The 15,769-nt window shown below is 53.3% G+C and overlaps 1 protein-coding gene across 1 annotated transcript in view; it reads right to left on the minus strand.

The window, feature by feature from the left end:
* The window catches only part of PEA15 (proliferation and apoptosis adaptor protein 15), a 13,146-nt gene extending 2,748 nt beyond the window's left edge, over nt 1-10,398 (minus strand). The window contains exons 1-2 of the mRNA XM_026658003.1: nt 10,348-10,398; nt 1,198-1,371 (exon numbers count right to left, since the gene is read on the minus strand). Of these exons, the coding sequence (XP_026513788.1) occupies nt 1,198-1,371; nt 10,348-10,369 (196 nt within the window). The 5' untranslated portion in view covers nt 10,370-10,398. The remainder of the gene's footprint in view (nt 1-1,197; nt 1,372-10,347) is intronic.
* Between the last annotated feature and the right edge of the window lie 5,371 nt (nt 10,399-15,769).

A 15,769-nucleotide genomic window follows, 5' to 3' on the forward strand; every position in this document is an offset into this window, starting at 1 on the left:
TTTCACCTCCCAGGAACACATCTCCTGGCTGGGCCTGCTGAGTCACTGTCTCTCCTGGGAACTGGGACTGGCTGTTCCCAAGGCCGCTGGGCTGACTCACAGGGCTGGGCTGCTTTCACCTTCAGGTCTCCCTGGCTGGGGAAGAAGGGCTGGTAGAGACCCTGGGGCAATCTGCTTCCTGGGGTGGCGCTGCCTGTGTTCTCCCTGCAGCTGCTGCAAAGCGCCGTGTGGATGCAGGGGCCACTCGCAGACACAGAGCTCCTGAGATCAGCCCATGGCTGGTGTGAATCGGCCATTTCCACCAGGAGCTGAGGTGCCAGCCCACCGCAAAGGGCTGTCCCAGCATGCACTGGGCTCCGCATGGATTCTCAGGGTGTGGGATGGGTCATGTCACTTTGCTTGGAAGCCTCAGTCAGGAATTGGGAGGGACACCGCCCTCGCCTACCCCCCAATGGGGCACCCCCTTGCACATGGATAGGAGCCCCCCTTGGCCTGCAAGCTGCAGTGTTGATGATCCAGCCTCCTTTGGCAGGTGGGTGTTGTCCTATAAAAGATGTCATTAAGGGTCCCATGGCACTGGGAGGGAGGAACCCAGGTGTCCTGGCCCCATTCTGGGAGGGGAGAATCAGACGGTGGTTTCAGTTGTTCAGGGGACTATTTTTCTCTCCCCGACCTGAACTCCTGTGCTGCATCGGTGAAACAATCTGCCAGGTTCCAGCCCAGAAGTGGTTGCATCTCAGTGCTGGGCCAGGGGATCAACCCTTGGACAAATGAATGGGCTATGGAAATATCCATCCTCACCAGCCATTCGCTGAGGGCAGGCACCAGCCCCAGGGCATAAAATAAACCGCAGCCATCTCTCAGAGAGAGAGAGACGGGGAGGGGGGCATTGATGGAGAGGGACGGATCACTGAGGCATCCACCCATCCACTGGATCTATCTGTCCTTCCATCCCCAATATCTACCAACAGGGACCCAGCCATTGGGCAAAGCCCTAGAGAGGAGTGGACCGAACAATAACTGTGTCGGGCAGCACGGACACTGGGTCGGGGAGTCAAACCTCACTTAGCAGCCTGCAGTGCCGCCCGCGATTCAGGAACAGGGCTTGGGCCTGAGGGGCGTGAGCCGAACTGTGCGCGGGGGCAGCGTAGGGCTGTGCTAGCAGGACCGAGCGGCGCCAGCCGTGCACACGCTCACCTTTGTCCAGCTTGTTGTGCTCCTCCAGGAAACTGAACCAGTCTTTGCTCGTGGTGATCGCCTCGTGCTTCTCACTAGGGATGTCCTCCTTGCAGGCCGACTTCAGCTGGTCCAGGTCCTCGTTGGTGATGTTCTCCGCCAGCTCCTTCAGCAGGCTGCAGTACTCCGCCATTGCTGCAGGGGGAGCAGACGGACAGCAGCCCGGTTAGACCCAGCCCCGGCAGGCCAGTTACCGCCCCGAGCCGGGAGCCGCCTCCCCTTGCCAATGGCACCCGGGTGCAGCCCTGGGCAATGAATTTGGGGCGGTCTAGGCCCAGGTCCCACATGTCCACATCAGAAATGCCGTTAGCCCCGACCCCAGATACGTTAACACTGTCACTGGGATCTACCTCCTGGAAGTGCCCAGGGGCTGACACCAGGGCCCCACTGTGCCAGGCGCTGTACCGATACAGTCCCTGCCCCAGACAATCTGGACAGAGAAGACAGGCATAGGGACTTCCCTAGGTCACCCCAGGACGCCCAGCCCAGTGCCTCCCTCCCTCTCAACACCACGGCACTTCTCCGGTGCACAGGGGACCAAGGACCCACTGGGCCACAGAGACTGAGCCCCCCACTCTGCCCTGGACAGGCCTGCTGGTGGGGGAATTCTCTGGGGACTTGGCCCAGGATCGGGCCCATGGACTGTCAGGCTCCTGTCCTCCCCCTCCAGTCCCGCCTCACTGGTGGTTGGTGGCTGCGAAGACCTTTAAAAGTTAAACCCTTGCCGGAGAGATTCAGCGGCTCTGTGCCAGGAGCCGGGAGCACCAGGGCAGGGAGCGTCCGGGCTGCAATGATGAGGGAGGGCAGGGTTAGCAGCCCTCACCCGCTGACCTGGCCTCCCCCTCGAAACCTGCCATGGGGATTGAGACCCCCCCACACACACCCCGCATGGTGCTTTGAGACCAGTGGGGGTGGGGCGGGGTTGTGGGTAAGGCAACAAACAGGGAGCCCAGTTTGCGCAGTCACTTCGCTCCAGCTTTTCAGACGCAGCCTCTGACTCTGCGTGCCCCCGCACCGCTGAGCGCGCGACACGATCCCCTGCTACAGATGGGGAAACTGAGGCTCTGAGGGGGTCGGGATTTCCCCCCCGACACGCCTTAGAATAATGGCAGAGCTGGAAACTGGCCCCTGGCGTCCTTACCCCTAAGCCCATCCCCTGGGTGATGCCAGCCCCCCTTGCAGACTGTGCTAAGCATAGACAGCGCTAGCCAGGTCCCTGCACTGGCCATCTACGGGGCTTCCTCCGAGCCTGGGAGAACCCCAAGGCCTGACCGTGCCCAACGGCCCCCACACAGAATCCCCCCAGGTTCAATTCCACCTCCGCGAGCAGGGGGCGCGTGAAGGAGGCTGCTCCAGGTACAGGCGCAGGCCTCGAGCGAGCAGGAGGAGGGGGGCGGGGGGGCAGAACGGCACTGCCAAGGGGGCAGGGGAACAGGGCTGGGAGGCAAGGTGTGCTTCACCACCAAAGCCCTTCTGTACTAATATCGCCCTGAGGTCACTCCGTGGGCCCCACGCTCCCCCCCGCCATGGCCGACCCTCGCTCCTACAACAGCCTGCTACTGCCGTACAGACGGAGGAGCAACTACAATGGCTCTGGGGACTCGGTTTCCGCTTGAGGACCTGGTGTACTAGACCTGCAATACCTGGGGCTTTGTGCTATGAAGGGACCCGCTCTCCAACAAGGGAACAGACTGGATCCGGTCGTGGTGCAGTCTCTGAGAGGCTGCAGTAAACATTGGATTGGTTGAACCCCTTGGGTTTTGCCTCTGTGTCCAACACCAACCGGGGGATGCTAGGAGCCTGGGGACACCCCTCGGAGGAGAGACTGAAGAGATCTGGACTGTTCCCCTTAGAGAGGGGATGTGATAAAATCCTGAATGGGATCGAGAAGGGAGATCCAGGGCTGTTCTCCCTGTTTCAACGAGAGACAGTCACTGACATGGGAAAGGGTGAAATTCACAAGTGATCGGCGGAAATGCTTTTTCACAGAACGGGTGATTAGCCTGTTCCTATGGGATGTGCTGAAAGGTGAAAGATCAGGCTGGAGGGAGGTTATTTTGCTGATGATTCAAAGAGGGGAGGCATCACCCATACAGAGGAGAGCCGGAACATTATACAAGAATTGTGAGATGACCTTGGAGACAAGAGTGACAGAAATGGGGTGAAATTCAATTGTACCAAGTGCGAAGTCATGCACTTAGGGGCTCATGATAATAATTTCTGCTACGAGCTAGCGGCATATCAGTTGGAAGCGACAGAGGAGGAGAGAGAATTAAGGTTAGAATTTAGAGAATGAAAGGAGGGTAATGTAATTAATGCCAATCAGCATGGGTTTATGAAATATAGATCCTGTCAGACTAACGTGATGCCGGGTTTTTGATGAGATTACATGTTTTGTTGATAAAGGTAAACAGTGTTGTTTTAATATACGGAGACTTCTGCAAGGCGTTTGACGTGATCCCGCATGACATTTTGATTAAAAAAACGAGACTGATCTAGAATTAACACTGCAGACAGTAAATGGATTAAAAGCTGGCTAAGTGATTAGTCTCAAAATGTAACTATAAATGGAGAATCATCATTAAGTGGGTGTGTTTTCATGGGGGTCCTGCAGGGATCAGTTCTTGGCCCTACCCTATTTAACATTTGTATCAATGCCCTGGACGAAAACATCAAACCCTCACTGATAAAGTTTGCAGATGACACAAAAAGTGAAGTGGTAAATAGTGAAGAGGACAGGTCACTGTCACAGCGCAATCTGGATCGCTTGATAAACTGGGTGCAAGCAAACAATATGCATTTTAATACGGCTAACGGTAAATGTGTACATCTAGGAAGAGTGTAGCCGTACTTACAGGATGGGGGGACACTACCCTGGGAAGCAGTGACTGAAAAAGATTTGGGGGCTGTGGTGGATAATCAGCAGAACATAAACAGCTCCCACTGTGATGTTGTGGCCAAAAGAGCTAATGTGATCATTGGAGGCATAAACAGGAATCTCGAGTAGGAGCAGAGAGGTTATTTTATCTCTGTATCTGGCACTAGTGTGACTGTTGCTGGGATCCTGTATCCAATTCTCGTGCCCACAGTTCACGAAGGATGTTGACAAACTGGAGAGGGCTCAGAGAAGAGCCACAAGAACAATTAAAGGATTAGAAAATCTGCCTGATAGTGACAGACTCAAGGAGCTCGATTTATTTCGCTTAACAAAGAGGTTATGTGGTGATTTGATTACAGCCTATAAGTACCTACACTGAGAACATATATTTAATAGCGGGCTTTTCAATCTAGCAGAGAAAGGTCTAACACGATCCAATGGCTAGAAAATGAAGTGGGACAAATTCAGACTGGAAATAAGGCGCGCATTTTTAACAGTGGGGATAAATAACTAGTGGAACAACATAGCCAGGGTGGATGCATTTTCAGGAGAGAGAGAGAGAGAAGTATTAGGGCCATTGTACAAGGCACTGGGGAAACCTCCTTTGGAATACTGTGTCCAGTTCTGGCCACCCATGTTCAAGAAAGATGAATTTGACCTGGACAGGTGCAGAGCAGAGCTGCTAGGAGGGACAGGGGACAGGGAAATGGAGACCTGTCTTAGGAGAGGAGACTGGAAGAGTTGGGCTTTCTTAGCAAAAAGAAAGCTGACAGGGGCTATGATCGCTCTCTCTAAATACATCGGGGGGGGGGGGGGTTAATACCAGGGCAGGGAAGAGCTTTTAGGCTAAAGAACAATGTTGCCATAAGAACAAATGAATATAAACTAAAGAACAAATTCAGGCTGGTAATTAGAAGAAGGTTTCTAACCCTCAGAAGGGGGAGGTTCTGGAACAGCCTCTCCTAGGAGTTGGGGGCTGGGAGCAAACAATTCACGTTAAGAGAGAGCTGGATAAATTTACGAGTGCGATCGTACGATGGGGTTGCTTGTGATGGTGGGGGGCAGGGCTCAGCCGCCACGGGCCTCACTTCTGGTTCATGTCTTCTGTCCCTAAAAGGGCATGCTTCAGGGTTTCAGACGGCTGCCTGCAAGGGTCAGGAAGGGATTCTCCCATCCCCACTGCCCCTGCAATGTATTCTCTGTTTGTGTTTTATATCTCCTTCCTCTGAAGCATCAAGGATGGCCACAGCTGGGAACAGGACACTGGACGGGGAGGGCCAGGGCTCTGGGATGGCATCTGGCATTCTCTCCCAGACTGGCTGGTTCTTGCTCACCTGCTCAGGGTCTCACTGAGTCAGGAAGGAACTTTCCCTCTGACATTGCAGAGGGGTTTAACTTTGGCTGTTGGGTTTAATGTGCGGGTGTTGGTGGGGTTGGCGGCCTGTGCCATGGAGGAGGTCGGTCTAGATAATCTGGTGGTCTCTTCTGACCTTGAACTCTATGGTGTCAGTAGTGGCATCCATTCAGAAACCAGAGACTTTGTGGCTAACCCCTGTCTCTGTGCGGGACTGATATAAAATGCCCCGCAGCCAGAGCTCTAAAGGCAAGGAATGGTCTCTCAGGTGGGGGTGAGATGTCCCCTTGGGCACAGGGTGTTGGTGGGCAGACACTGGGCAGTATTTTCCAGATATTGCCCTTGGTAGCAGGCACAATTCTGGGCAGGTGTGTAATGAAAAGGAAAACAAGATCCCTAGAGATTTCCAAGCCAGCAGCTGGACCCTCCGTAGCTCTGTCACCTCCACTTCAGCAATTCCAGCAGGCGCCGACCGGTCTTTCTTATGCACAAGATTAAAGGGCAGGTTTGACAGGTCTGCCACCTGCCCACGCAGCTCACTCTGAGCACCACGGCCCTTTGGGTGCAGACTCCGGCAAAGCTTTGAGAGCACCGGGCTGTCAGGCAGCAGCACGTAAGCAGTCTATAGCAGGCCTATGTGATAAGCATGTGTATGAGTGGAGATGTCTAGGGCTGTGGTTGTCTCTCTATAGGTGTTTGCCTATGGGTACAAGTGCGTGCACCTGTGGATGGCTGCCTGGCAGCTGAGCGTGCCTGGGGGGCATAGGAAGATCAGTTTGCTCCAAATCCGATAACAGCCACTCTGGGAACTTTCTATCCTAAAGCAGGAAGTTCAGGGCTACAGGATTCCCTATGGTTCTGAACCTATTCCATTGATTTTACCTTGGTCCCAACAAACTCCCCTAATAACCCCCACCTGCACTCTGCATTGCTTCCAGGTTGGCACAGACCCCTGAGGGGTCTGTTAGTCCCAGCCCGAGGCACAGATTAGAGATCAGAGTTCAAATCCCAGGGCTTGCTCTGGGATCCGCACAGATATGTGGGACCTGGAGCCCAAACAATCCCTACACATAAAGATTCTGCATGCACAATTTTCACCAGTGGCACTGGCCAGCCTGGCTTTCCTGACACACGCAGCCAGAGCCCAGGGTTTTACTGCTGCTGAGTTTTGTCCCAGGAGGCAGAAATCTGCCAATTTCCTGGGGAAAATGTCACTGGTTTTGTCATCCAGATGAGACTGCCCAGCAGGAGCTGGGGGAGGGGCAGAGCGGGGTGAGCATGAGTGTGTGGGCGAGTGAGTGAGTATGTGAGTGAATGAGTGTGTATGTGCTTGAGTGTGTGTGTGTGCATGTGAGTGTGCGTGCATGCGTATGTAAGTGTGTGTGCACGCATGTGTATGTGTGTGTGCATGCATGTACACACACACTGAGGAGGGGTTTGTTCATTTTCAAGAATGGAGGGAACGGTTGGAATGAACTGCCCCTCCCCCGCATTCTTGCGCTCTCTCTCTCTCATTATACTGCTACCCTGTTATTTCTGCTCCGATCCAGCCGCTAATGACCCATGGATTTGGGGAATGGCCGGATTTTCAGACAGTTTTTGGCAGATTAAGGCGAGGCACCAAACCAGTGACCTGGATAAGAAAGACGCCCCCTCCCCCGTTGATAAACATGCCATTTGGTGACACTTGTTCCTAGCTGGGAGGCTGCTCAGTAGGGAGGAGACGCCAGGGCTGGTGACCAGACCCAGGCATTCACCTTCCCAAGTAGCAACACACGGAGCCCATGGCAGACACTGGAGCTCTCCCAGTCCTCCCAGCTTGCTCGTATACCCCACCGCACACACTCATGCACACCTACACTGCTATTTTGTGGGATACTCCGAGCCCTGCACACTCACTAACTCCCCCCCCACAATCATACCCATTCCCACAGCCCTATCAAATCACACTTACACCCCCCATCACAATCACACCCATTCCCACAGCCCTATCAAATCACACTCGCACCCTGGCACAATCACACCCATTCCCACAGTCCTGTCAAATCACACTCACACCCCAGCACAATCACACCCATTCCCACAGCCCTGTCAAATCACACTCGCACCCCAGCACAATCACACCCATACCCCTGTTCACTTACACTCATACCCCCATCAGTACACAACACACATTCCTACACAATTATTCTCATACACACAACTCTGCACAATGCCACACACTCACATACCCCTACACAATGACATACACACCATAGACACCATCACTCTGATGCACTCCTCCTCTTTGGAGCTCAGACACTGACCCCTCAAACACACGCCCTACACAATGACACAAAGCCCAAGTGGGCGCACACACAGAGCAAACAGCATCACTCTGCTCTCCCTAGCCCATCACTCCCCTGCACACACACCCTGACACAGTGACATACACCCTCCACAGTCACACACTCATACCACTCCACAATCACTCCACGTGTGTGCACACACGGCCACGCACACACACACAGTGCAGCGAGCACACTAGGGCTGTGGCATCAGTGGGATCGGGCCGGCTGGGCTGTGACTCATGTGACACTCATTGGTTCTGACAGAGATGGGAGCTGCACAGAGCAGAGCGCTGGAGACACCGCGACACACACAATCAGGTCATACTTCACTGCACACTCACCCCTATCCACACGTGCCTCACTTCCCCCGAGTGCTGAGCACCCCATCTGCCTATGGAGAGAGACACAGGGCTGAACCGATTCTGCCCAAGCACTCACACCTATCCTGATACCCCCAACACCCCATCATCTACTGACACCCCCCAAAGGCAACAGATTCTAGTACGCCCAACACACACAAAACCATCTACTGACAGCCCCCATACACAAACATACATACGCTCCATTTACTAACACCCCCAAAGACATATCCCGACACCCCCAGCACACACAGACGTACTGACACTCCCCAGTACACACACATCACATCTGATGCCCCCCTAATAGAATGACACCAACACCCCCCGCCTCGTGACAACTGCACCGCACACTGGTATTTATGGAACCGTATCCTGCTCCTTCCCCTGCCCCCAGCCTCATCCCTCTCCCGTTCCAGCCCCGGTGGGGCCACAAAGACATCGGCCGAGCGAGGGGAGTTCAGAGAGGGGCGGGCAGGGGGGGCAGGGGAGGAGCATGAGTTATGGGAAGAGAGGAAAAGGGTTAAATCCATCCGGCTGGGCAATGGCAGAGGGGGAGAAGCATCTTCAGAGCCCTGATGCGAGTCCCCCGGGGGAAGGGTGGGCAGCCCTGTTGCTCCATGACAGGGGAACAGATCTGGCTGCAGGGTACAGACCCCCCAAGGAGGTGCCATTGGGAGTCCTGGGCTGCTGGGTACAGGGCTGCTGGGGAAGTCTGTAGGGGTGACCTCGTGCTGGGCCCTGGGTGCGGGAGGAGATGGGACCTGTGGGGGCTTCCCCGGGCCTGAGATCTGGCATCCAAACTCTGGCAACAGGGCACAATATTGCCCCAGAGCCCAGCCCCCCCATCCCTCGCGCTGAGCCGCCTCGTTTCCTCTTCGTTGCCCTGGAAACCACTGCCATCCACCATGACGGTAAAGACGGTCACCATGGCAACCACTATTTCTTTCACTTACTGTTTTCTTCTTTCTCTCCTTCTCCCCTGGGGCAGCCCCCCCTCCCCCCATCCCACACACCTGGCGCCTGGAGAGACATGGGGTGGGGATGTGGGGGGAGGACAGCGGGGGTTGGTTCTGTCAGGGCCCAGATTGTCTCTGACTTTTCCTGATGGAAAGGGGGCAGTGAGGCCAGCAGCCAGCCAGGTGGGGGGGCAAAGTGGGGCTCCATCCAGCCAACCAGCCATCCATCCCCAGCATCCGTCTGTCTATCCATCCGTCCTCAGTATCCATCTGTCCATCCATCCATCCCCAGTATCCACCTGTCCATCCATCCATCCCCAGTATCCATCTGCCACAGAATCTATGCATCAATCCATACATCTGTCCACAGTATCGATCCTTTCATTGTAACCAGCCAGCGATCACCTATCACAATATGTAATCTATCCATCACGTCTGGCCACCAATATCCAATGCCCCAATTCCTCCATCCCCAGAAACTACCTCTCCCTTCCTCCATCCCCACATCGTTCTCCAGGATCCATCCAACTCCTTCATCTCTCTAACGTCTCCCTCCATCCCCATGTCTCTGGGGCTTCTATAGCACTCTCACCTCGGTCCCGGCCCACCCATGATACACCCCCCCTGATTTTGGTAAAGATTTGGGACAGAGACGCCGGGCTTTACCGCTAACAGCCCAGCTGGGTTTATTTTGTCCCTCTCAAGAGGCATTTCCTGAGCTAAGAACGTCTGTCCTTGGCATGACCACTAGAGGGTGCTGAAAACTGGATGCCCCTATCGCTACACTGCCCAACAGAGCATCATCTCCTCTGGAATAACCAGATTCACTGAGAACAAACACTGGAGCCAGACTGAGATCCCAGCACCACTTTCACAGGGGGCCCCTCAGTGTACAAGAGACCCAAGTCACAAACCTGGAGCCGAACACGCCCGCAGTGGTGGTGCCCGAAACCCAGGCCTGCACCCACAGCCAATCCCTACAAAGCCCTTTGCCCTGCCGCACCCACCCTCTCCTTTTGCTACGGGGAGCTCAAGAGTGCTCGAGACTGGGACAGGGCAGCCGGATGTAGACTAGAAATGTCTGGATCCAGGAGAAGGACCGGAATTTTATACACAATTAGCTAAACAGAGACACTCCCATCCCCAGATAACCCCACTGTCTGCCTGCTCGGTTCAGGATCTCCCCCCATCTACTCCTTCCAGGCTGTGATCCAGCCAGGCCCCGGGCCCTTACCCCTCGCTGAATATCCAGGCATCTTCTGTCCTTCTAGCAACAGCCTCCTCCCTCCTCTCCAGCCACACCCTCTGCCCACTGCAGGCATGAGAGTCTCCTCCTCTGCAGCCCCCACCTCCCCCGCATCTCTTCACTGACAGAGCTGTATCTGTCTCACCAGACATCACGTTATCTACCCAAGTGTTGGGCTCAGGGATCCAATCTAACCCCTTTCTAGAGTCTGGGACTGTTCCCACCAGCCCCATCTCACTACTACACGATCTGTTCATTTCAAGTGGCCACAACCCCATCTCCTGCCGCAGGCCGGTCATGCCCCAGCTGTGCACAGGCCGCGGGGGAAGAAGGGCGTGTGTAGCGTGCGCACGCAAGTGCATTTCCTGGCCCCATTTTCTCTCCATAGAAACCTCACAGGCCACCCCCTTTCTCAGGGCTGCTTTTCTATTCTCCGGGTTTCACTGGGAAGGGGAAATTCCTGTTGTGTTTCTTTAAAGGGAAACGTTTCCCAGCTGGCCCGTCTTCCTGAAACAATGAATCACTGGCTCGGCTCTTGGCCCGGTCTCCTGGGTTCTTTTTTCCCGCTGTTGTTCCAGGCGGATTTTTTTGCACTCAGTATTCCGGGCTGCCCCTGCAACTTGTGAGTGTAGTGCACAGGGGGATCCTTTCTCTGCCGGTCTCTCCCATTCGCTCCATCTCAGGGAAGGTTTCCTCCCCATTCATCCGCGCCTTTCACTTCTCCTTCCCTCCCCCCGCCACTTTCATTCTGACTGGTTTTCTCTCTTCTCTCCCTCTTTTTGTTTTGTTTATTCCTTTCTCTCCCTTTTGTCCCGCCGGCGTAACACAGCCCTTCAGGGGTAATAAACTGCCCAGCCTGGCTTCCTGCCCGTTTCCCAGGCAAGCTGGGTGGCACGAAGAAAAGAGCATGGTACAGAGATGGCTGGAAGTGCTGTTAGAGGAGGGGGACTGTGGGTTAGAACTTGTGGGTTCTATTCCCAGCTTTGGGAGGGGAGTGGGGTCTAGTAGTCAGAGTGGGGACACGGGGAGTCAGGTCCTCTAGGTTCTCTGCCTGGATCTGGGAGAGGAGTGGTTCCTATCTTCCCCAGGGGTAATCTGCCCCAATGCCAGTCTCTCCTCATGCTAGTGCAGTACGTATTCACTAGTGCAAAGAACGCCCGGAAAGACTCGGCTCAGTTCTCTGAACCCAAGTCAGCCCAGCGCAGTCCATGTTGTTCCAGCTCCCATCTGCCTTTCCCAAGTCAGTCTGGCCAGGCCTTGACCCTTCCAGTCTCGTGCCCCAAACCCTGAATGGCTAGTACACTCTGAGCCAAACTCCATTGACTTCCATGGGCATTTGGACCCAAAACAACTGCTCCAGGGCGACATGGCTGTACGTGTCCCACCTGCATCCCAGTTCATGGCGCTTCTCTTTCACTTTGCAAGTTCTACAGAAAATCCTCTAGGGTTAATCTCTACAAGCTCTCAAATAGAGGGATAAAGATCACCTCCCCCCCTCAGCTCCCAAGCCAGTACAGGTTACTGTGGTCTTATACAAATGTTACAGCAAACAGACAATAGCCTTGAACCAATAGGAAAGGGATCACCAGCCAATCTCAAAACAAGATGCTCCACAGCACCCGCTACTGCCCATTAGAGTCATATGCTCTGCACCTTCTCTGTGACAGCAAACCCACCAGACAGGTGCATTGGACCAGCTTTGGCTAAGTCAGGGTACCTGGATTCTGTTCTCAGTTCGGCCACGGACTCGCTCGGTGACCTTGGGTGAGTCTCCGTGTCTCAGTTTCCCCATGGTAAAACAGGGATAATAAACTTGATCTTCCTTGTAAAGCTCTTTGAGATCCGTGGAGGAAAAATGCTATAGAACTAGTATCCCTGCCTAAGATGGTGGATGAGAAATGGATCCCAGAAATGACTCCATGGCAGCTTAACCGAAGGCGACCAATAATGTCTGACTGGCCATTATAGGAGGGCCCCTTCGCAGCACTCTGGTAGGGTAAAGGGGCCTGCCCCAATAGCCTCTGGCTGCAACAACTGTGGTACGGGGGATAACAGGTGACATTTTGTCAGTGATGGGGGGGGGCACTTTGGGTCATTTATTGCATGTCAGTTGTATGTTATCACATGTGGAGATCTGTTACAGCATGTTCTGGGGTTACACGTGTCAAGTCAATTATTGTACATAAGTTACAACATGTGCTTTCAGTTACTGCAGTCCAAATGATATTACCCATGGTAACTTATCGCCTGTCTGTTATGGCAGGATAATGTGGTCATTTATGGAATGACAGTTCCATGGTATCACAAGTGAGATCAACTATGGCATGTGCTGTCAGAAGTCCCATGTCATTTATGGCATGTGCTTTTGGTCATCCCAGGCCCGTTACCACGTGTCATGTTAGTTATCATTGTTATGGCATGTGGGGTAATTTATGGCACGCCAGTTGTGTACGGTGACATGTGAGATCAGCTATGTCATGTATCCCACACATCAATCAGGACAGCTAGTGTGGGTCTGCTATGTCATGTGTGATCATGTAGGACATGCCAGTTGCATATGATTGCATGCTATTTATGGGATGTGCCGTCATCACGTGCCGTTACAGCATGTGGCATCATTGCATGTAGTTGCGGCATGTGCTGTCCATTATCCCATGTCAGTTACCATGTGTCAGGTGGGTTATCATGGGGCCCTCATGGCAGACGAGCTCAGTAATTGTGTGTTAGTTAAATGCCGGCGCGTTCCCTGAGGCTAGCTATAAATCAGGCCCTTCTAACCGTCGCTTAATGCATCTCCAAAGCGATCCTCATCTATTGCTATTTAACTGGATCCCAATAACAGTCTGGCTCAGAGACGACAGCTCCCAGGGGGCCATGGAGGGAAAACAAGCCCACACTCCCAGCCTCTGCCTACTCACGGGCTCCCCAAGGCCTGTCCGAGCAGCGGCCCCTGCACACCCCATGACTCAGGGCACTTGGGACAGCGTTGGCTTCTCCAGCCTCCAGAAGGGCCTGGAGCAGACAGACAAGATGCAGCCCTGCCCTGTCCCCCTCAGGAAACGTAGAGATCAGGGTCTCCCCATCTCCAAAACTGCAGGGAGGCCAGGGGCCAAGTCCCCTTCTCCTCTCTGCCTCGGGAAGCTCCAGCTCCCCTTTGGGGGCTCAGGAACAGGAGGCCCCCAGAGCCAACCCCAGAGGAGGGGAGCTGGGGGGAGGGCACACTCACTCCACTACAGGGGCGGGTGAAACCTCCAGTAGCAGGAGCCCATCTCACCCTGTGCAACCCGCTGCTGTTTCACATGGAGACAGGATTTTCCTTCAATTCCTGTCCCAAAGTGCCACCCAGCTGCCCCATTCCACCCCAGAGGTGGCTGCATTTCAGCAAGGAGCGGAAAGTGACACATCAGGGCAATAACACATAGCAATGGGGGCGGGAGGAGGAGTTTAACTGAGGGAAGGGGTGGGTTATGAAAGGAGAGGCCCCCAGGGCCCAAGCAGCAGCAGGGAGGAGCATGGGGTGAGGAAAGCTGATGGTTTCACTTTGCTCCAGACAATCGAGCCTTTCAAGCTCCTGGTAATTGAAGCCATGAGGCATCAGCCTGACACTCGGGAAGAGGAGAGAGTGGTGGAGCTGGAAGGAAGGGGGCTGGCTGGGGGATCCCAGGGAGCAGTCTGCAGGAGGCTCTGGAACGGCATTCCAGGGATTGTCTCCCACACCCCAACCACCACCCCGATACTCACTGCAATTCCAGGGGAGTTCCAGGGACTGACCAAATTCAATCAGCGGCTGGGCTCTCGATGATTAAGCCGTCACTCCCAGGGGGAGATCAGCACACAGTGGTGATGGTGACATGTGTGGGGCATAGGAACAAACAGTGGGGACATACAGTGACACCACTGACAGACAATCCAACCTCAGCATCACACTGCCCTAGAACACCCGTGGGGCAATCCAACCTTATTGTCACACTGCTCTAGAACACCAGTGGGCCAATCCAACTTCAGCATCACATTGCTCTAGAACTCTTGTTGGCCAGTCCGATCTCATTATCAAACAGTTGGGAATTTTCATCATCCAGGTCTTTGTCTACTAATTTAAAGAGCTCATTAGGCAAAAGAGCTAATGTGACCCTGGGAGGCATAAACAGGGGAATCTCGAGGAGAAGCAGAGAGATTATTTTACCTCTATATTTTGCACTGGGGCGACTGCTGCTGGAATCCAGTGGCCAGTTCTGGTGTCCACAGTTCAAGAAGAATATTGATAAATTGGAGAGGGATCAGAGAAGAGCAACAAGAATGATTAAAGGATTAAAAAAAAAAAACCCCTACAGTGACAGACTGAAAGAGCTCAATCTCTTTAGTTTAACAAAGCAAAGATTAAAAGGTGACCTGAGACATCTTGAAATATCTACCCTGGGAACAAGTATGTAATAACGGGCTCTTCAGTCTAGCAGAGAAAGGTCGAACCCGATCCAATGGCTGGAAGTTGAAGCTAAACACATTCAGACCGGAAATAAAGGGGTAAATTTGTACCGGTGCGAGCAATTAACCGGTGGAACAATTTACCAAGGGCTGTGGTGGATTCTCCATCACTGACCATTTTTAAATAAAGAGAGGATTTTTTTCTAACAGATCTGCTCTAGGAATTAGTTTTGGGAAGTTCTCTGGCCCACGTTATCCAGGAGGTCAGACTAGATGGTCCCTTCTGGCCCTGGAATCTAGGCATCTTATCACAGATTTGTCCCCCCAAAAGGTACACGTGGGGGTTTGAACCCAAGCAGGAGCCACCTATGCCACTAGGAATCTCACTTCTCTGCTCTGTTGCTCAGTTTCTCCATCTATAAAGGACACCCCCCACCCCCAGTGCAGGGGCTGGGAGACTTAATACATATTTATACATACATTATATTGCAAATTGTTGTGTTACAGTGCTCTCACACCTTCTAAGGCCCCTGAAGCATTAATAAATTAAGATTCATTCTCCCCCAGGGAAGACAGGTCAGTAAAGAGGTCAGCAAATAAACAGCATCAATAAATACATTGCTCAGTGAATGAACACATTGGAGATTTAATTGCTATCAGTAGCTAAATGTGTTACAGTCGCGGGCTGGATGGATCCATTCCATCCCAGCTAGTCATAATTCCAGTGACTAATGCAATGTGATTTGTTCCTTTGGGGGGGTGTTTGTAATCTATATTCCAATTCTCAGACTGAACTGAGATAAACTCCAAGCACAAAGCTCCCACGGTAACATTATTAAAGAACTAGCTGGGAAAAGGGAGAGAAATTCTGTGGTTTGTTTTTTTTTCCAAAATACCGCTCTACATCCTACACCCCCTCCCCCCTTTTTATTTAATTTTACAACATTTTCTGTAGCTGGCAGAAAAATGAGGAAGGGAAAATTCTCAC

The sequence above is a fragment of the Terrapene carolina genome, unplaced genomic scaffold, assembly GCF_002925995.2.
Source record: "Terrapene carolina triunguis isolate 2854851 unplaced genomic scaffold, T_m_triunguis-2.0 Scaffold378, whole genome shotgun sequence".
In the NCBI taxonomy this organism is placed as follows: Eukaryota; Metazoa; Chordata; order Testudines; family Emydidae; genus Terrapene; species Terrapene triunguis.